Raw genomic sequence first — 22,342 nt, 5'->3', positions numbered from 1 at the left:
TGCCAAGAGCAAAAGGAATCCCATGAGGATCTTCAACTTCTATTTCAACAGGAAGATGGAAAAGAGAGAATGAGGTTACAGATAACTAAATTCAGTTCTTTGAAAAAAAGTCCATATTTTTACATTTGTTTTCTGTACATGGTACAGAAAACAAATTTTGGGTTTTTGGTTTTTTTTTTGTTTTGTGTGGGTTTTGGGGTTTTTTTTTTGTCCCCAAAAATACCTTTTGCAAGGCAAATTTTTTATTTGACACAGAGCAAATACACTGAAAATGTTATGTAAGAAATACTGGAGGATTCCTCTCATTTAGCCAGCACAATTTGCTTGGTAATCTAAATGCAGAACGCCTAGAAACTAGCCAAAATATTTGCAAAGCTGTGAGATGCTGTGCTATTCCCTGGCTTCACACAACCAGGAAACAGTGACCCGACTGTAGGCAGTCTCACAGTTCTCAAACTTAAAAAGAACAAGCAAAACAAACTCCAGCCGCAAACCAGGATTCGGCACCCTCGGAAGACAGGGATTTCTGATTGTGTTCCATCTCGCCAAAGACTCACCGCTGCCCCTGTACAAGCCTACGCTGCATTAGGGCGATGCCCAACATCAGCACATTGCAGGCATGCCTGCAAAGACGCGCACACGCTAACGCTATGCTAGAATAAGTCTGGCATCCTGGTTGTGAAGCATCCCTGTGTGTCGGTAGAAAAAGCTATAGCTAACGTCGTATAGCAAAGGATCCTACTGTACCATGCACATGTCCCACTTATGTACCTACAAACTACCCACCTGATCACTAGTCGCTATGGAGCAGTGACATAAAAAAAAGAGCTGGGGAAAACTCCCCCATATCCTGCAATAAGTCTCAGGGATTGTTTTGCCTTTTTCTTTCAGTTCACAGTTGCCTGACTTTGTCCCCACATTATGCAAAGGGAAATGGGCCCTTGTTGAACAGACCGGGTGCAGTTGGTAACGTGACGTTAAACCAACTGAGCAGGGGTAGACGTGAGGGTGTGTGTCCCTAGTTAAAATCTGCTGGGTTTGGGGCAACGTGCCTTGGTTGGGTGGTGAAGCCAAAGCACAGAGAAATCCAGAAGCTGCAACGGGGCTGAGGGAGCATTCGAGGCTCTGCGGCAGCAAAAGGCTGGCTCGGCTTGGCCAGCTCCTCAAAACTTTGGGTTTTGCTAACTTTAGGTAATGTCTTGCTGGAGGAGATTCTGTCTGGAGCAAGCATGAGTGTGAACGGCCAACGTATTTGTAATGTATGCCTAGATACCTGCAGGCATAAGGGCAGGAAATCATCTGGGTGTCAGCGTAGAAAACACCACTGGTATTTTAACACGTACTGAATCCCCATCCTGCTGTCCCTGTAAACACCATTGTGCTTTTCATCTGCCACATTTGCAGCAGCAGCAGCCCGGAGATTTCCCCTGAAATGGGATTGCTGACCCAGCGGCCACCCAGACAATGTGACGGGCGCTCCCGGGCAGCACAAAGCCCCCCTTCCAGAAAGCCGTCGCACAAAGCCGAAACCCTGCACGAGCCCCAACCTGCTGGGCTTGGCACATCCCTCCCGCCAGTGCGGGGCTAGGCGGCCAGGCTGAGCGTCGGTGCTCGGCGGGCCGGAGCAGCAGCATGCCCTTGCCGAGGCGCCGGTCATCCTTCTTGGGGCAGCAGCCCTCTTCCTCCGCGGCCGAAAGCTCGGGGCCATCCGGCCGCCGGGTGAGCGTCGGGGGTGGAGTGAGCCTGTCGAGACCCCCTGGCGTCTATGTGGGCACCGTCCCCACCGGCGGCGTGAGCAGCTTGGGCACCAGAGTGTCCCGCAGAGCCCTGGGCATCAGCAGCGTCTTCCTCCAGGGTCTGCGCAGCTCCTCTGCCGCCGTGCCGCTGGCCCCGGGGTTGGAGAAGGGCAGGGGTCTCTCCTATGAGAGCCTGAACGGCTGCTTGGTGGAGTACATCGAGAAGGTGCGAGCTCTAGAGCAGGTCAACCAGGAGCTGGAAGAGCACATCAGAGTCTACCTGGACAAGAAAGCAGCCAGCGTGGGCAGCTGGGGAGCGCTGCGGGAGAACTGGGAGGCTATTTACCATCAGGTGAGCGCTGGGGCGCAGTCGGCAGCTGGGGGGACAGGGGGAGCCTCACGAGTCATTAGCAACCCTGAGCAACAAGGGTTGATGCTGATGATGAATGCTGCCTGATTTCAAGGCGTGGTGCCCTAGACGGTTTTAAATCTATCTTCATGATAATTAGCATTATCATTTCACAGTGTGTTGTGGAAAATGCCTATTAAGCAGGAGAATTGCCTCAGGCATCCTGCGCACGGGGCCGATTGAAATGCACCCCAAGGCGCGATAGTCCAGGCTGATGAAAATGTGTGATTTTTTATTGTTTTGGGGTTTTTTTTCTTGGTTGTGGTTATTACACTGAGCATCAAAATTATTAAAAGAAAACTGCTAGTACTGAATTTGTTTATCCCTCAACACGATATCATTACAAGCATATTGGTTTTTTTTTTAATTAGCAATTCAGATTTTCACTTTATCCCCGTGTTTCCTTAATCACATTTTCAAAAGCTCTACTTATTTAAAGATAATAATTCCATGTCTACAAATGAGTGACTCCTTCCTTTCCCTTTGTCACTGCCCCACCATCCCTTACTCCCACTTTCTTTGTACAGCACAGGCTGCAGGTTCTCCGGGAAAGTGCTTACTGGGGGGGGTGCAAAATGGTGTTTGCATTAACCTCATGGACAAGAAACAGTCCCTTTTGCTGACCAGTAAGACCAATAAGGCTTTGCTGGCTGATGTCCTGCTTACAGGGAACACGGGGTCTGTTCCCTGAGGTCTCAGTGCACCTCGCGAGTCCCAGCTTCTCGACTCCCGGCCAGTGGGAGCCCCGAAGAGCTGGAGCCCGGCATCTCGCACATCTCTTCCTGTCAGCGCTTGTGCAGGTGCAGAAAATGCTGTCGGCGAGTCTTCAGGAAGCCTGAAAGACAACTTTAAGTTCGTGGGGACGATTGCGTGTTTTACCTTGGGATGGCCAGAGTTTCACCTGTGGCGTAGGAAAAGGGGTGTATTTTTACAGTGCACTGCATTTTTCGGGCACGTTTTCACTCAGAACACTACAAATGCAGTCTGAACCCCAAAGGCAGCAGCATAAGCTGTTGTACAAAGACCATGTCTGCAGAAATGCCCAGTTAAGCACCTATTTTTAAAGTTATCTTTTTGCATTGGTAAATGACATTGCTGCCACTAATCCTGTAGAGCTTCCTGAAAGGACTGGCTGCCAAAGGCAATGGGTGCTCTGAACCCGGAGTGCTTATGAAAAGTGACACCCTCGAACCTGTCATCTCACTGAGGCAGATGGGGACTTTGATGTGAGATGGGGGTAATGCTTTGCAGCCACCACCCCGTGTTTTCCAGATGAGTGTCCTATTTTGCAGTTGTAGACCCCACCTGTAAAACCTACCGGGGCTTATGGCTTAGACCATATAAGTAGGACTGTAGGTACTTTAGGAAGGACTGGTTGATTTTTTCTTTATATAAAACCCCAACACTGTCATGCAGATGAACCTACTCATGTAATAACTTTTCATCCAAATTGCTTTCCTTTAAAGCTTTTTTTATATTGTCATCCTGCCATCTTGCCTCTACCTCCCTTTCTTATGAGTAAATAAGAGCAGCTCATAATGAAATCTAGCTTGAATATTGGGCTCTTCCTATATAAAATCAGAAAAATAAAGCTATGTAGTAAAAGCATTTGCAAGTATCATAGAAAATAAGAGAACAAGATTAGCATCGTCCGTATCTATTTAACCATCAAAACACATTAGAGAATACATAAAGTTTTCCAAATTACTTCAATTAAATCAATAAAAGAGGCATCACTTAGTGGGTTTTGACTTTCTCAGATGTAATCTGACCTGTTATGTACAATTGTGACTAACAGGCTTCTTTGCTTTTTTCATATTAAGCATCTAACCAAAAATGAAAGTAGGACCTTATCCAGCACAAACACTGATTAACTCATTCATCCGGGGGCTGATTGGCAAAAGCGTGCCAGCATCAGCACTGAAACTGTCACACTTGTTAAATAACATCAAAATCAGTTGCCGCAGAAATGGCTGCAACCGCACGAAGTCAGTACCCTCCTGCCATGACGTGTCCCAGCAGGAAAAGTAAAAGGTATTCAGGAGTCAGCTGTAACAAAAATGAGAGATACCTGGCAGATATGTTTCTAGATGTAATTTTTGGAAATATATTTAGATTTTCTGTAGATGTCCACATCCACCTTTAGTGTTACATATGCTTTTTTCAGCCTCCTGCAAAATCTGGGGTTTCATTTTGATTCCTGACCAGCCCCATGCATTCAGCCGGGAGGGATGCCTGGGCAGCCACAAATCCCTTGGTGCCCGTTGCACGAAGTAGCTGTGAAAGCCTTGGGGTGGAAAGCCAGTTGAGCTGCCACCTGTTTTAACCTCAATGCCTACAACAGGAACAGATTGCAGCAAAGAAAAATACACAATTGAGTGTGGAGGATCTAGACAGGAGCCCCTTCCTCCTGCCCTACTAGTGAGAAGACAAGGATGCGGCCATGTAGGACTCTCCTGGTCCCAAAACCAGAAATGTGATGGGCCCATCCCTTCAGTGGGGTAGGAGAGATCCCAGCAGACCAGAGGTCCCGTTTCCCTCCTGCCCTTCCTGGGATGTATTCCGGCACCCCACATTTCAGGTAGTTTTCCTCCCAGGGATGACAACTGTGTGCCAGCATTTCTGCCAGACACAGAGCTAGGGGGAAAAAGGTGGCAACGAGTGACTTGGAGGGTATGAATGGAAGGTCCCTCAGGGGAAAAAAAAACCCCGTGTTTCATTGCAATGGTCAGAGCTATTACTGCAGCAGGGGATCACTGACAGGAGCTGAGTGATGGGAAGCCACTATCCAGCTCACAGTATTAATTATTTGCCTGGGCAGCTGGCTTTTAGCAGAGCAGGTGGACATGCAATAATTGGGACAGTTGCAAAATGGGAGGATTTTTGCAGGAAACGAGGGAAATGAAAAATCCTTGTGGAGAGGAATTCATGTGACAGAAATACAAATTCATCTCATTTTACCCTGTGCATACTCCTTGTCTCCAAGCGTCATCCCAGTCTTCTTGTGGAAAAAACTATCTCTAATCAAATGTGTCTCTGCTGCAGAACAGGATGTTGTTTGTAATGGCAATTCCTTCCCATGGAGCAGGGCAGCACCTGGGAAAAGTGGACACTTGAAATAATCTCAGCGAGTTTACAGAGAGGAGAGGGTAGCTCAGCCTCCGTGACGGTTCAATTACAGCTGCATGGGAGCCACAGAGATTTATTTTGTCTATGAGATGGCACATAGCGCAGTTCAGATCACAAGAGTAAACAGAAAAGCAGAAGAAGGAATAAACATCCTGGACGAATTTTATCATTGCTGTGACTCCCGTGCATGGTTGGGAGCATTTGAAAGATCACCGGAGTTTTCTATAGAGATACTTTTATTTGCACCTGGCTTTACTGTCAGAGTTTTCTCAGTGTTAATATTAAGCCTGGAGAATATACAGGACTGACAGCCCAAGGAATCGCCGCCTTTGGACTTGCACCCAGTAATTTATTTGCTGCAAGGCCAGGAGAGCCGCTGAGTATTATCTGTAACAAACTCTAACGCAGCACAGTGTGTGATTAGTGTCTGTAAACGAGTGAAATAGCATCCTGCTACAAATGTAAGGGCACAACAAACTCCCACAAAATGGCACAGAGCTTGGTCAACCGCCATACAGAGGATGGCAATAAATTAGTTTTAATTATGTCCTCTCAGCCACCTCCGAGAGCGTAACCTTGGACTACTGTCACAAACAGCTGTGAGGTGGGGATGAGCTTTTCTCCTTGTGCTTAGGCAACATTACATTTTTACAGATAGTTTCTTTAGGAGGTATCTCCTGCTTTGAGAACCAGGCATTCTTTGATGCAGTCCTGTTTAGGTATAAAATATTTGATGTATAAATGAAGTCGTGTTTTCCTGGATGCAGCAGAAATCGGCAAAGGACCCATCAGTCTTCCCAGCCTCTCTCCAGCTATTACCTTTCCCAAGGCGATGCAGCAAATGCCACTCTTGCTACCTTTGAGTTTTCCTCCTTCAGGCTCTGAGAAGGGGTTCAACACTGAAAACAGGACCAAAAGCATTACGAGTTTACTGCTTGGCATCTGAACAGCAGGCACTGGGTTGCATGCTTTCAGCCTGATTTAGCCGTGAATTAAAATGTGTTGGAGGCAATGGCCCGATATCAACCATTTCCTTCTGTGTGTGGAAGTAAAGACTAGACCAGCATCTTCTGATCTTTCTCCACGGAGGCATCATTTGCTTTAAGTGAACTTAAAAGACAGATAATTTTCCATTACATGAATAATTAAACCATGAGATTCATTATCACAGGCTGCACCTGAGGCCACAAACGTAGGAGCATTCAGAGGGGGATTAGGGGTTTGTGACAATAGCAAAACTATACAAAGCTATTGACAAAGCATGGCTAAGAATTTGAAAGGTGTAGTAAATCTTGCAATTCCAAACTTGGTCAAAAAATCAAAAGTTGCCAGCCACCAAGGATAAGTTCTCCCTGTAAGTGTCTGCACATCACACTTTATCAAAGCTGGAGTTAGCAAAGTCCCCTGAAGCAGCTGTTTTTCCTTGTTGCCAGTAAATGGGCCAGTAAGTTGATGAAGGTCTTGGTAAGATTTTTTTGCTAAAAATTAATATCGTGTTTTCATGTCCATAAAATCACAGTGAAATCAAAGAAAATTGTTGCTGCTGCTTTCTATTATACCACAAATATTCAGTGTCAACTCAAGAACTGAAAAAAAAATCATGTTCAAAAGGAGTATATGCATCACAGATGTACATGCTGAGAGACAATATATGACTTAAAGGAGCTATTATTAGTAACAATACTTGCATTTTTATAACATTTCCCATCTTGCCAGTTTAAGTGCCACACGAGCATCAGTGAATTAAGGCTCCCAGAAGCCCTGTGAGGCAGGACAGCGCTTGCAGCATTGCAAAGAAGGGTGTCTCCTAGACTGCTGCATCATGAGTTTTAGTATGTGTGTCAGCAAAGCGGCTGCAAATCCTCTCACTAATGCTGAGTGTTTGCATCCGGCTGTCAATTATTAGGAGAATTAAATCAAACAAAAGAGCCACTAGGTGGAAGTCTCTCATCTCTTCTTCTGAAGCCTAGGAAAGGACTTCCACAGCTTATGCAAATCAGAGAGAATTTTTCAGGAAACCTGGTTTATACACAGAAACTACCTGTCATTATTTATCCTTCAGGTTCACTGTTGGATTTAAACCGTACACAGCTGATTTCCAGGAGAGCTGAAAGGCTAATGCATGCTGGCTCCCACTACAATGCTCATCCCTGAAGCCTTCCAAACTTCAGACTTTTTATACCATTTTTACTGAGACAGCACACTTCAGGTTTGTGTGCACTTTTGGAAAGCCCTGCACCTTCTCACTGAACATTTGGCACTAGCTGCCGGTCTACAAAGAGGGGAGCTGGGTATTGACTAAGTCCTCAGCACTATGATACCAGGCTTCTGGTACAGACATCTGCTATGGGGCAGGTAAAAAAGAAGTCACCTCAAATGCCTCAATAAAACCACAAGATTACTACTGAAAAGCACTTTTAAAGAACAGTTTGTCTCTGTACAGAGGCAGAAATCCAGGCAGCATCGAATCATCAGCTATTCCCTGCTTCTGCTTTCATTGCGGCCCAAAAGCCATTTTACACTGGATTCAGTCCCTAAACTATCCATTAACATACCTCTATGTGACACTGTGCAGCTCACAGGATTTAATGCTACTTTTGCTCATGGGATGTTCCCAAATCCCTCAAAGACATCCATTTTCATCAGACTTCAGGTCAGATATTGTAACTGTGGGGACTTGCTGCCGGAGGCAAATGCGCTTGTTTTGTCAGGGCAGGGCAAATCATGGGGCAGCGTTTCTGCTCCCTGATTGGAGTCATGAGAAAAAACAAAAGCTTCTCTAATGATCCATACATGTACAAGTTGGCAGGAAGGCAAAATGCAATAATTTCTGTAGGGAAAAAAGAAAGAAAAAAAAAGAAGGGAGAAAAAGAAAAAAAAAGAAAAAAGGGAAAGAAAGAAAAAGAAGAAGAAGATTCCAATGAGGCGAAGAGTAAATTTTCTAAGTGTTCGGAGGAAAAAAAAATTCAGAGCTTGGGTCAAAGAACTGCCTCTGCCTCCATGCTACTGCCATGTAAAAACTAAATGTCTTTTCTCCATCTTTCAGGAGAAACTCAGGTCCTGCAAGGGGACCCGAGGACAGCACAGCAGCATGGCCCCAAAGTCCTGGCTCTGCCCAGCCACTCTGAAATCCCACAGAAGAGACGACCCAGGGGCTGGGGTGTTAGGCCAGTGCTGGTAAAGTGGGGTTGCAAAGAAGCAGGGAGAAGGAAACAAGGGGTTAAATGATGAAGAAGAACCAGTTCTGTGTGCAAGAGAGCACATAAAGGTCTTCTGTACTTGTGTGCTGCATGGCGGCGCTGGCTAGTGTGCCGTGAGATACCATCTCTTTGCCTACACCTGTGGCTTTCGTAACATCTCTGACTCCTGCACATTTGCTGCACGGTCTAATTTTCTCATGCCTAAACTAGGGCTGTTTTTCCCCAGTGGGGGCATTCACAGGACTTCTCTCCTCTGTCTAGATACTATGTTCATGAAACATGTTGGAACTGCATCTCTCTGAGATGGCCTGCCCCTCTATCCGATCGGTTGGAATTGGCCAAGAAATCCCACAGTTATTAAAGAAAAAATTGGCTGCCTCTGCAATGGCAGGAGCTCTGTTTCCTTTGGAAGCCAAGCTGAGCTGGAGCTGGCAGGAACGGAGCTCCAGCCTCAGGCTTCCAGCCATAGCCACTTTCTCTTTTTTTCCTAACAGAAGGTGAGAGTAAGCAAACCACTCAGTTTAACTCTTGTGCCTCCCCAGATTTAAAATATGTAGAGTGCTTTTAACTTCATGATCCAGTATGGACCTCTCAATAAGGGGAATAGGTTATTCCTCCAGATGTCTTGTTATCAGATGCCTTCACATATTTCATATTTATTTGTCCAAGAATTTGTAAGACATTTAGAACAGTAAGCTACTTTTCATGAGGATGAATGTTAATTACCATGTAGAAATGCTTCAGCCTTGCATGTCCACCTCCACCCCATCACCAAGCAGCAAACCAAAGAGCAGGTAGGACCATACTAAGGCAACGATCCCACTTACGATACTTGAGGTAACTTGTCTGGACGCAGCCTTGATGTCTCCACATTGCATGGCCTGCTTCACCTTGGGGGAGCAGAATGCTTCGGGGGATTTGCAATCTCATTTAGTCGCAGACTTAATTATCTAAAGAAAGATTCCTGCTTCAAGAACTCTCCTGGCCTGCTTAAAAACCTGGTCTTATTCATGCAGTGGTTTAGTTTCAACTGCAAATCAACATGCATATCTCCTGAAAAAGACCAAAGAGATGTTCAGTTTAGCTCCTCCAGAGCGATGGCACGGACCATGAGATGGCTGGAGTCCCCAGATAGTTATTTGCATAGATGATTGCTCTAATCCTGGTACCAAATTCAGCATGTCTTCGGTCACTTCCATAGCTCAGTGCTCATGTGACTCCAGGGCAGGCAGTGGTCTTTTTTACCTTTCTATCATTTTATGTAACCTTCTTGCATCACAACGGGCTGCTATGTCACAACCCTTTCAGGTTTGTTTACCCCTCAAGTACCTCCTGGGTATTAAAGATACCCCCAGAGCCATAGCAATGATACCACAGTCTTATTTGCACAATCTTTCCAAAGCATTTCACATTCAGTGTAATAATCTTTGAAGACTGCCTGCTCCTCAGGTCTCGTATCTATCGCAAGAGCTTACACGATCCCATCAGAGAAGAAAAACGACGCTCTGGGAGCTGAGGACGGCTCGCAGGCGGCATGAGCAACAAGTATTCCTTGGCTCACTGAAGAGGACAACCCTGAAGAGGACTACTGATATGGGAAGTAGAATAGGAACTGCATAAGTGCTACTTAAACTGTATCTAGAAAATATAAGTGGGACTTAAATGATGAACGTACCTTGTGCACAGTAATGAATTTTAACCCTTGTGGCCAGCTGACAATCAGAATAAATGTGTTTCCACAAGAAGATGAATGCTTAGGAGCAATGAACAGTTTGATGACAAATTGCAGCCCATTTGCAGAAAAATTGTGAATTTATATGTACAAAATTAATTGATTAAATTATCTGGAATGAGTCACTTGAAGAACCTTAGACTAAAAGATTATTTTCAGAATAAAAGCTATACATCTGCTTAAGGTACATGAACAGTGCATGTAGCTGATGTGCTGAAGATCTTCATTGCTTGAGCTCTGTTGTCTCTTTCTTCTAGGTGGGTGAAGCAGTCCTTGAAAATGCTCGGCTTATGCTGCACACAGAGAACATTCAAGCCTGTGCTGAAGATTTTAAAGACAGGTAGTCTTGTGGTGGCATCTAGCTGACCACTTTCTTTGAAACTTTGCCTTTGCAGACACTTACTCTGTAGGGGAGTAATGCTTAGTGAGTAGAATGGGCTCATTCTTTTAAGTTGAAGATCCAACCCTGACTTGGGAGGGATTTTGTAACAGCAAGATAATTATGATGCTAGCATTATTTTGGAATATTTTGAAGATTTATAGTAACAAAAATGTGCACTAGCAAAATTACTTAAGCTATTCTTTGATATAGAGGCATCAATCTCATACTGAGATGTCAGTATTCATTCAAATTTGGGTTGACATTTCATAATGGCAAATATTCATGTTACTATTAGTTTTAATTTGCAGTGCCACACAAGTGGTTTTGGAAGTAAAAATCATTCTACTGCAGCAGCTGAAAAGCTAAAACTGTACCACTGCAAACATCAGTGTGGATACAGTAGATAAAAAAACAGAAATGGGCTGCACTGATTTTCCTTGTCTTTACTGAGAGGAATGAATAATAAAAGAAGATCTTAAATACTGACAAACTACTTTCTAAACATCTTTCTGTTTGCAAAGCCTAATATTAATGTACATGAGTGCATGGAGCTCTAGAAGGCCTGATGAGCCTTCTAGCTTTTTTTGGTAATGGACTTGTTCATTTACAAATAGCTTTTTGCAAGATCTGACACACAAACTGTGTCTCAAACTAACTGGTTTTTATTCCCTATAATTTTTATCATCCCTTAAACTTCTGTCTCTCTCTCTGGTATTATTTTATTTAATCGTATCAAAACGTGTGTTAAACATGGTCTTAGGTTCGTCTTTTATTTCAGAAAGGTACAACTCTGAGCTACTCATTTTATGGCAAGCTACACTCATATTTTAAATACTTTTAAAAAAAAAAATTTAAATGTCAGCTGACTTGGACAAGCAGTCTACATAACAAAAACAATGTCAAGTCAATCCACTGCATAGTAAAAGCTCCTAATTCTCACTGGGATCAGCTGCCACTTTCCCGAGCTGTTGAACTCCCAGCAACAAAGGTGGCTGTCAAGGGTCAGAGTGCAGGACTTGTTTATGAACCTGGCTCCCATCTAACTTGCCAACCCCCCGTCTAACCTCCCTGGCCACCAGGTCCCCAGGTTGGCTGGGTTTGATACAAAAGCCTCCCACCCAAGGAGATTCACCACGCAACCCAGCCACATTTTCAATGAAAAGCCTAAAATGAAAAGGTACAAACGAAAGCAAATCAAGCAGCGCTGTAGACAAGCAACTGCCTGCCACAATTTTCCCTACCATTACAGCCATGGTTTAGAAATAAGCCATTTGCTTTAACAGCGATTCTAGTTGACAAACCAACCACTTAAGTTTCCTATTTATTTTGATACTACTAGGATTTGGTCTTAAGGATGGGCTGGGACCCTGGAACATAGATCAGACTTCCATCAGCATGTTCATTAGTAAAAGTAATGTTCGATGCACACGTTTTCTTTAACTATAGCTCTGAAAAGTTTTTATGTAGACGAATGAGCAGTTATTCTCATTTTACAGCAAAGCAAATAGAGAAAAAGCTGCTCACAGTCATACTGTATATAAATATCACATCTAGCAAGAGACCACATACCTCTCTGTGCTTATTCAGGAATCCTATCAGGCTGATAACCACCGTAGCGCAGACTGCCAACTTGGCCTGTTTTATTACACTCAGAATTAATGACAAGGTACTTCAGGCAGTTAATTTCAAGTATAGCAAGACAAGGTGAGAACAAAATATATCTTCTGCTTTTCTATGCGTCTGTCTGGGACGCATGAGCTAATTAGCACAATGGTGTCATTTTAAAAAAATGCAGGTGTTTCTTCCTAAGCTGTGCTGTATTAAGGTTTGTTGGGTTTTTTTTCTCTGTAGGTATGAAAATGAGCAGCCATTCAGAAAAGCAGTGGAAGATGAAATTAATTCCCTATATAAAGTGATTGATGATGCTAATTTAACTAAAATGGATCTGGAAAGTCAGATAGAGAGCATGAAAGAAGAACTAACTTTGCTGTCAAAGAACCACGAAGAAGTAAGTCCAGACTCGGGACACTGCAAAGCCAGTGTGTGCCTGTTTCATCCGGTTGGTATCATACATCTAGTGCAAAGCAAGCATTAAAAAGCTCCGGTTGCCATGCCTACATGGGGGACACTCCTCAAAACTGCTCCTGTTTCTTTCTTCTCTGTTAACTTAAAGCACTAACCTCTGAGGCATGATTAAATTACTTACATTTAAGTTTTAACTCTTTCTCATATGATAAATACGACATGGAAGAGATGTCATCACTTCATTTCTTGCTAGACACCACATGATGGTCATGGGGTTGCACAGTCATGTATATGGACATCCCAACAGTGAGGTCTGATTCTCAGCCAGAGATGTAAAGAGAAAACGTGTGTGCAGGGAACAAGTGCTGGTCCTGCTGCACTAATGCTGAGCATTAACCAGGTACTTTTGAAAATAACCTGCTTGGCTTAGCAAGCCGCTCCAGTTCCCAAAAACGAGTCTCTCCTGAGCAACACACCACTGAAGCAAGTCACAGGGACAGGCAGCTAGAAGCGAAGCCCATTATTACCCAAATTTGCAATACTTTCCCACTTATTCATTACATTCACTGGCACTATTTGCATGAAGGTAGTTTATCCCCTTCAGCAAGGTTTTCAGGATTGGACCCAAATCAGCATCTTTACTGATAGGGGCTCTAATATGGAGCTACTACTAATCCCACATAAGGGACAGCAAGCAATTGTGCTGATGCCTCAAAAGTAAAAGAGAGCTTGAACTGAGATGGCTCACGGAAGCAAGGCACTATCCTACCTTACATTTCTTACAAGTTATTTCTCCAACCACAAGATTTCAGCAACATTGGCAGGCATGTGGAGACTTGGCTTGCCAAGATGAGGTTGCTTCATCCCTTCCCTACTTTCATGAGTCTAATCCCAAGGCTGGCATTTTGCAGAAAATAACCAGGAGCTTCGTCACCACTGCATGGCATGAAAAAATGGAAGTTGTTTTAGATAAGAGGGAAAACAGAAAGCTGACAGAAATACCCCTTTAAATACCTCTACATATTGCAATGATTGCTTTGAAACTAGAAGAGCTGGCATTGATGCTGTTCTCTGCCTGTATATACGGCATAATGAGAACACCACCTTTCCAACACCTCCTCTCACTCTGCGTTTAGCCAGCGAGGAGCCCTGGCAGGGTGGAAGGATGCTCCTTTCTTTACCCATTGGGAGTATCTGAGCATTCACAGAACCACCTCAGCACAGACCTCGTTATCCCATGGCAGCAGCATCAGGGGAAGCTGCTCAAGAGAAGTCACAGAATAAAGGATGGAAGCAACTACTGCAATTACTCCAGCTGAGCTCTGGCAAAATAAAGTCCCAAGACTTTCCTGAACTCATTCAAATCTTTCTTTCCTCCAGTGCCCCCACTAGGAAATCCACGTCAAGTCTTTTTGAAGTTTTTGTGAACTTGGAGTGGGCACATCTTGAGGCTTTCGTTCTTCCAGGTTCATAATCCCCATCCATTTTTTTCCAGTATTGTCACTGTCAGGGGCCACTTCTTACAAATGTAATTCCCTGATGCTTTTACACTTTTTTTGTTTATGCCAATAACACATATAAACAGACTGATGTAAAAGGATTGTGGTGCCAGACAGTTCAGATGCATGTACAAATCTCATTTTTCTTGTGCTCCTGAACACAATATACAACTGATACGCTACCTTTAAGTGTGCAAATTCTACACACACTAATTCTCTACCACTTACATGTTTCTGGGGCACTTATATGTAATGAAGAAACATAATGACGTCACGGAGAAGAAAAGTGCTCTTTATCTAACATGCACATGCATAAAAGCACACATGTGGCTCATACAAGCTGCGAGGCTGTAGAGCTCCTGCTGTTTTGCACAACTTTTATCGCCCAGTAGATGCATGTCTATGTTATTGCGTGGTGCACCAGAGAAGGAAGAGCAGGGTTTGATGTGCTGTAAGCTGTTACTTCCTTGACCCAAAGTACATATTGCAGCTTTACTGGCAATATAGTTGTGGTGAGTTTGGGTCCCAGGTATGCAGCGTGCATGCGTCAAGCTCTGACTGCTGGAGAAACTTGCCACTGTGAGAAGGCTGCTCCAGGCAGTGCCTCGGTGCAGGGCTTCAGCCTCCTTTCCACCAAGGGGGAAACCTCTTCCAGCATCCCAGATCTGCAGCAAGACTCCTCATGCAGAAATAAGGCAAATCCACATCTGAAAAAGAAACCCTCCAATGCACTGAATCATTCATGTAGAGACACTATGTGAGACCAAACTTAATTTCTCTGTTTGTGGCACCAAAAGAGCTCTTGCTCAAGCCTCTCTGAACCTGCCATTCAATTGACCAGTTCACTTTCTTCTATGTCTGTTATTTTTGTTCAAGGATGTGAAGGTATTATACAAGCAGCTTGCTGGATCTCAGCTAGAAGAACTTGACGTTCCCCTGGGAAGTGGCCTCGATGACATACTGGAAAAAATCAGAATCCACTGGGAGAGAGACATTGAAAAGAATCGCGCTGAGACGGGTGCTCTGCTCCGTACCAAGGTAAGCGCTCTGTAACGCAGTCCAACATCACAGGGTTTAAAGCAAACAGAAAATTGTCTAATACTCTGCAGTAACTTTGTGGGTTAGGTGTTTGTCTTTTTCTTGAAACAAAAAGATGGTAAAAATGTAAAGAATTTCGGTCCAAGTCCATGGGAAAATACACTCATAAATATTGGTGGCTTTCTTGGGATGCACAGAGTTAAACAGTGGCGAAAATGGCCCTACTGATATCACAGGTATCTGTGGGAGCCTTTTAAGGGCTCTGAAATGGTGGCTAAGAAAAACAAACTTAATTAGTTGATACCTTCTGTGTAGAATAAGCCACAGGCACTACCCTTCTTACTAGGGCCGCTCCTCCGCTGAACAATTTACAGGGGTCTATAAATCAAAAGGGCAAAACACATTGCTCTACACTAATTATACATTATCCTATACATTAGCAGCCATCTCATTCTGAGTTGGCTATTACAGCAGAGCATGGCACAGCAAATCATAACTACAGCTGTGCTATAGAAATATTTAGCAAAAATATATCTCCCTGTGCTCCATGGTACAGAGCTGCCATGAGAGGAGTAGGGGGTAGTGAAGGCAAAAAGCAAGAAAAAAAGCAAGAAATATGTTTGCAAAGATATATGCAACCTCTGAGTAGGTGTTTATTTTCAAAGTAAAGATGAGAAATCCTGTGACAACAGGGATACCAAAGGTGCTAGGGAATGTATACAAAGCCAACTAGAGGAATTTATCCCAGAGGTCCCATCAGTTTTATGAGCGTGCCAGACTGTTACTAAGCAAAGTTTTCGTAAGGTTAGCCTGCGAGGGCCTGATTTTCAGCTCGTTCAGCCCAAAGGAAGTCAGTGACACAGTAATAAACTACATGAGCCCAGAGAGTACCTCCACACAAAGCATATGCAGCCCTGAAAAGTCAGAGGATCCTCAGTAACCTCCAAAGCTTTTCCCAGAAAATCTGTTCCTGGCCCCCTGCCAGGTTTCAGCAAAATCTGCATTATTCTGATGGCACCAAATTCTTCAGTGTCCCCCCTTTCCTGTCCTGCTTGTTCCGCCTCCTCCTCCTTCTGTGCAAACACACCCTCACAGCTTCATTCTTCCCATTTCTTTCATACCTTCAGTATCTGGTCTTTCAGCTGCTAAGAAATATCATTTTGGGAGAAAACTGCCAGCTCATACTAGGCTGATCACTGGATCCCACTATCGTGTCTTTGATACCTAACCCATCCCTAAGTGGCTATCCTAGTCTAAAGTCTTACTTAAGTTGTTCCTGTTTTGGTTTGTTTTTTTAATGGAAGAATCAGAATGTCACTGATTCCTGGAAAGATCACTTCTGATTCTGAGCAGGTTCTGATATGACATTCTAGGGGTTTTTGTCCCCAGATATACCTCTCATTAAATGCAGATGATACACTTTTTGTATCTCAGATCTATTCAGATTATTACTATTTATACAGATAACAAGAGTTCAGCTTTTTTCAGCTAAGCTTGTGGACTTATGACATCTTATGTGGCTAAGTGGCACCGTTTGGTTATCCACACTGTGAAAAAATTGCCCTTACTCTTTTGTGACATGAGAGGAAGAAGAGCACTTCCCTCCTCTCCTTCACTCTTCATTACCAGTTTCTTCAATGTCTCTCTATGAGGTTTTCCTTGGTCTCTAATATTTTAATTTCCTTTCTCTGCACCCGCTCTTGGGCATAGCTGTGACCAGGTGAGACCAAGGTATTTCAAATGATGTCCTAGCACGGACTTAGACATCAGGGCAGTATTTTTGTTATTTTCTGACTTAATTCCCTTGCCTCATTTGCTTTGTCTTCTGACTAGACTTGCAGTCTTGGCTAGATTTTTCATGGGTATTCAGGCACCAAAACATACCAATTTACATTTATACCTAACAGGGTTTCACATGGGACTTTTTTAGATGAGTAAGTAACCTCAAAATTCGAGTCCATTAGTTTGACCTCTGCACTTTTTTGTCCGTAATGCTCAAAACCTTTCCCTGAATGGACACAAGTGATTTAAATCCTGTTTAATATCTTCCCCTGAGAAATGCTTTACTTAATGATGTGGTGCTGTTCATTCATGTGGTTTGATTCCACACATCCACCCCTGCTCATTGCTAATCTGTATTGTGTTCTGCCATACATAAATCCTTCCAGATCATGATTCATCCCCAAGGTAGTAAACCTTGAGCATCAAGCTATTAAGCTTCTGTCATAATGGAACTGGACCTTAATCCTCCTCTTCATGTCCTGTCTCTTAACTAACGGTTGATCCATGGCAATGCTCTGCCCCAAGACCATGATTACACAGCTTCCTCTGTTGTGTTGTCCCCTACACTAGATCTTAGAAAAGGTTTTGAAAAATCTGTTGAATTATGTCAGTTGTTTCTCCCTTCTTTTCTATTTTGCTAACACGTTCCCAGAGCTCTTAGGAGCTTATTAAAGCCACTTTCCTTCTGCAGATATCATGTTGATCAGACCCTGGATCTTGGTGTTCTATCCCTAATCATCCTTTAATTATCTTGATTCCATGAAAAACAGACTAATGAGAGATTCTGCACTCTTGCACAATGCCTGGCTCAGACCTGTATAGACATGCTTGAAATGTACACATTCCTAGGAAACTCAGGCACCAAAATGATAGAGATCTAGGAGTACGATTTCAGCCTCTCTCTCCATTAATCCAGTTGTTTGTGGGCACTACAATTCAGTATAACCTTTCCTTTGTGGAGCATCTCAGGAATAGGAAGAGCAGAGCTCCCAGAAAATACAAATTGCCTAGTGAAAAGGGCACAAAGACTACATCTGCACTTCCCTACAGAAGGAACACCAAAGCTGATGCCAAGTGTCATGCTCAGCAGCACCCTCTACATGGACCCTTAGGGCAACTCAGCTGGTAGTCCTGGAAGGAAGATGGGGAAGCCTTGCATGTACCAAAAGCTTTAGAGCTCATGCTGTGTCATCCTCAGTATTTAGGGCCTGATGGGGCTACCTCCATCTATTCCATCTGCCTGTTTTCATCACTACTGTCAGGTAGCTATGACAGCTTCAAGTTACTGCTGGAGGAGTTTCAACATCACCTGTGGTGAGGGCAAGTGGGATTTATAGGTAGCATTTGGGCCATCAGCAGTGTAAATGTGAATGAGAAATGCCAGGCTTCATGTAATGGGTGTAGGCTACAAATATAGATGCAAAAGCACCCTTCCTGCCCTATGCATCTCTCTAAAAAAAGGGATTTATAGTCCTTGTACCATAACAATGTGCAGACTACACTCTCAACACAACTTAGGAGACTCTAATTACTCCAGACTGGCAGATCACTAGGCTGGGTTCGCTAGGACTAGCGATAAGGGATTATGCCTCTCTGAAGCACAAGCCCCTATAAAGTATTTCTGGAAAATACAGGCTCTGTGCAATTTGCTGGAAAGGACAGTTTTGGTGTTTGGACCAAAATTCAGCCCTCTGCAACACAGGTTCATTAATCCTAAATTCTGTTTGAGACTTAACTGGTACTTAAATGACACATTCATCTTTGCTGACCTTTTGCACCTGAGATTATTTCATTCACAATGACCAAGGTGTGGGGTTCACATGATGGTACCAAATAAAATTATAAAAATTACTTCTGGTGTATGGTCCCAGATTTTTAAAAATTTGATCTTACGTTTGAAATAAAAGAATGCATAATCAGAAAAGTAAGACAGGGTCAAGATTAATTTTCAGAGTGGAAAGGAAGTATTTTGCATAGTTTAACTTTAGCATCAACCAGAAGAAATGCAGATTTTGACTGAAAAACTGTATGTGCTAGAGAGCCCAGAGCTCTGGATTCAAAGCCTTGATCTCAGCCCTCATTAAAAAGTATAGAGATTTTATTTTTACTAAGGTACCTTACACTTCACCTATTTTCAAGGAGCCTGAACTAAACACATATAAAAACTCACAAGAAACAAAAGCATGAAATTGCATAAGAATATCTTATTTCAATTAACAGAAGTTATGTTTTTGACGTCTGTGATATGACTTGCTTCCTGACTCAGAATCCTATGTGAAAAATCAAGGTCTGAATACTTCTGAAATCCAACAGACTAAGTGAAAGCACTCAACTTTTTAAAAAATATTATAGTATAGCAACAAAATGAAGAATCACAGCAATGTTTCCTTTTTATAGGTCATTTAAAATGTACTAGTATGAATGCTGAACAGCTTTTGTTAACATAGATAAAATATATACACCTATACGTATAGGCCATTTTACAATAAATGCATAGAAAATGTGATAATTTTGACACTAAAAAGTATCCAGAATTGTTCAACTGAGGGATTTAATATACAAGAATCAAAGTTAAAGTCAGAATTGCCACAAACTCTGAAAATATTAACTGTCAGTTTGGTATGTAAGGAAACTAAAATATAATTTGAGTAGGCTGTGATGACAGTCACAATCTTTTACCAGCAACAGGCTGAAACAACAGCTGCCGTGCGAACAAAGGAGGAAGAGCTGGTGGAGGGCCTCAGAACCGAGTTCCATGAAACTGCCTGCAAAATACAGAGCTTGCAAGCAGAAACTGAATCTTTGAGAACCTTGGTAAGTAATGTTGAGATTTCAATGGTATAATCTGTGCGAATTCAACATGCCTTCTGAGGAAAACATTCCCATCTCAGGATGCAGGCTTAAGAATAAATCCTGTTTTCCAGCAGATACTGTTTCCAGAGATGCCAGACATTTCTGGGCTCTTCTTGACTGATGTGGTGCACTAAGTGTACCACATTTGACTTGGGCCCCAAATTTCAATCTTCAGTGTCTTCAAACTCAATAATTTAACTGAGATTGGTGGGTGAGTAGTACGCTACAACGTGAAGAATATCTGCGCCTTGTAACGAAAGCAGTTCAACCTTTGTAATGATAACATACATTTTTCAAAGTATCTAAAGAAAGGAAATATTACATCCAAATATTACATCTCCACTTAAGTATATTCAGTGGAGATATTGGCCAAACCTGAATAAAAATTACTATGAGGTACACAAAACCTGACTGTTTTAACATCTGCTGTCCTGCCCTTACAGAAGAGGGGTCTGGAGAACTCTTTATATGACGCCAAGCACTGGCATGACATCGAACTGCAGAACCTAGGCTCTGTCATCTCCAAGCTGGAGGCAGAAATGGGAGAAATCAAAGTAGAAACCGAGCAGCAGCAGCGGGATCGTGAAAATCTGCTGACCAGCAAACAACAGCTGGAGAAAGACATTGCTGCCTATCACTGCCTTCTGGATGGAGAACAAAGCAGGTACTTGTCATTAAAAGCAAGTGTGCCACGAAGATGGAGAACACGTGGTCCCTGGGAAGGAGTTGCGAGGTTGCTGGAAGGACTAGGTGGTTCTCATGTTTCATCCAGCTGGGTGGTAGATGGTCAGGTTTGGAGAAGCTACCAAAGGGGTAAAACACCCCAAATCCATCTGTGCAAAGATTCCTGATATTGGAGATGGACGGCTTCCAGCACTGGTGCGGAAGGACAGGGTTTAGGAATATGCCAGTATCAGCCTCACTTCCCTAAAGATTTTAGATCTGAGATTAAAAAGCTATGACAGCATCTAGGGGCTATATTAGTAGCTGCAAAGCAGCTGTGCTCTTGTTTCTTGGGTACATTATGACTGACTTCCTCCTTCCACTATACAGTCCAAATATTAAAGCTGTGATCCTGGGGAAGCTCCCTTTCTAAGCACACAAGTTGCCCCCAAAGTCCGAGGACAGAATCTGGCCCACTGACTGTGCCTTTTATGAAGAGGCATAGTTCAGACATTTGTCCTCCAGGAATAACCTGAAAACTCCTTTACAGCGACTCGGTTGCTGTGTTGGGCTTTTTTAAGATCCTTAATCACCATTAGTCATGGAACCTCTGAGAATCTGATCCATAGATGTTGGCTTGTTCTTCTGCTCAGGTCAAGGAGAACTTTTTTTTTTTATAGTCAGAACCTGATGAAGTTGATGAGATTTCACCAGCTGAACCGAAGATAGTTTTTGCTTCAGCAATTCTCCTATTTGTAGTAGTGACCAATTTTCTTTTTTTTTTTCCACTTTCAGCTGATTATGAAACTCCCATCCCACACAAGATCATTGTCATTAAAGCAAAAGAAGATGTCACTGCCAATTATGTTCGTGGAAGCTAAAAACCCATCAAAGCAGCCTGCTTTATTCAGTTTGATTCAACAATCGAAGTAGGTTGTAGCTTGAACAACTTTATTAGACCCTCCTCATGTAATTGCTTTGCTTACAGATTTCAATTTACTCATGTTGTTAAAATTATAATAAAAATAAAAAATATCAGGTTTTTTGTTTGATTTTTTTTCCCTTCCAGGATTTTTTGTAATTGCTGATGGGGATTGGATTAAGAATACAGGCCCTCCACTTTCCAGCAAGTAAACTCTTTCTTTATATGGTACAAATTTATCAAGACTGAACTACCCCTCCACTGTGCACACAGCAAGCGCTCCGTTGTGTCACAGGACCACCAGCTTACTAGTCTGAAATCTAATTCAAATAATGCTGAAGCAGTTAAAGTGTGCTATTAACTTTGCAACACATAAGCCAGCATAAACACCAATGCAAGAATCCCAGCAGTACTTAAACATGTTTTAATTCTAGACTAAACTTTTGGAAAAAATTTAAGGTGAAGGAGAGCAACAGCAGTTCCATTTGCAGTCCAGGTGACATCCTTTTACTGCATACTGACAGCCCTAGCCAGGGTGCCAGTTTGTCCATATGTGATACTTTTTGATATACTGATATATTTTGACATTTGTTTTTTATATGCTTAGCTCTTTCTTGATATCAACACCCCTTAAGGCAGGTTGGTCAAACTTCCTTTGAACAGTCACCCACATAGCATCAACATGTGGGTGACCCTAGGTAGTTTCTCTCATTTTGATGGTATCACGATGAAAAAGATTTGCTGTCTTTCACTTCTGACTCTCTTTTATATTTTAAATATTGATATCATCATTGTATTGCATTTATAGTATGGTCATATAAAGTGACAAGATGGATCCTGCACTGTCAGAGAAACATAACAAACCTCTGGACCTATCACACAAAATTTTAGGTAGATGGCTGGCTTTCTTCCCAAGTCTCTGCACAGGAATGAAGCTAACTGTTCACATGTTTCTTGGATCAGGACTTTACA

The 22,342-nt window shown here is 42.9% G+C and overlaps 1 protein-coding gene across 1 annotated transcript; it reads left to right on the top strand.

The window, feature by feature from the left end:
* Positions 1–1,280: 1,280 nt before the first annotated feature.
* BFSP2 (beaded filament structural protein 2) lies at positions 1,281–21,329 on the top strand (the record flags this gene model as incomplete). Its single annotated transcript, XM_081996479.1, has 7 exons — positions 1,281–2,088; positions 10,464–10,546; positions 12,440–12,596; positions 14,989–15,150; positions 19,615–19,746; positions 20,229–20,469; positions 21,244–21,329. The coding sequence occupies exons 1-7, from the start codon at positions 1,633–1,635 to the stop codon at positions 21,327–21,329; spliced, it is 1,317 nt and encodes a 438-aa protein (XP_081852605.1). The 5' UTR covers positions 1,281–1,632.
* Between the last annotated feature and the right edge of the window lie 1,013 nt (positions 21,330–22,342).

This window comes from Phaethon aethereus (genome assembly GCF_964289735.1).
Source record: "Phaethon aethereus genome assembly, chromosome: 2".
Classification (NCBI taxonomy): Eukaryota; Metazoa; Chordata; class Aves; order Phaethontiformes; family Phaethontidae; genus Phaethon; species Phaethon aethereus.
The sequence above is the reverse complement of the archived record's forward strand: the minus strand, read 5'-3'. Positions and strand labels throughout refer to the sequence as shown.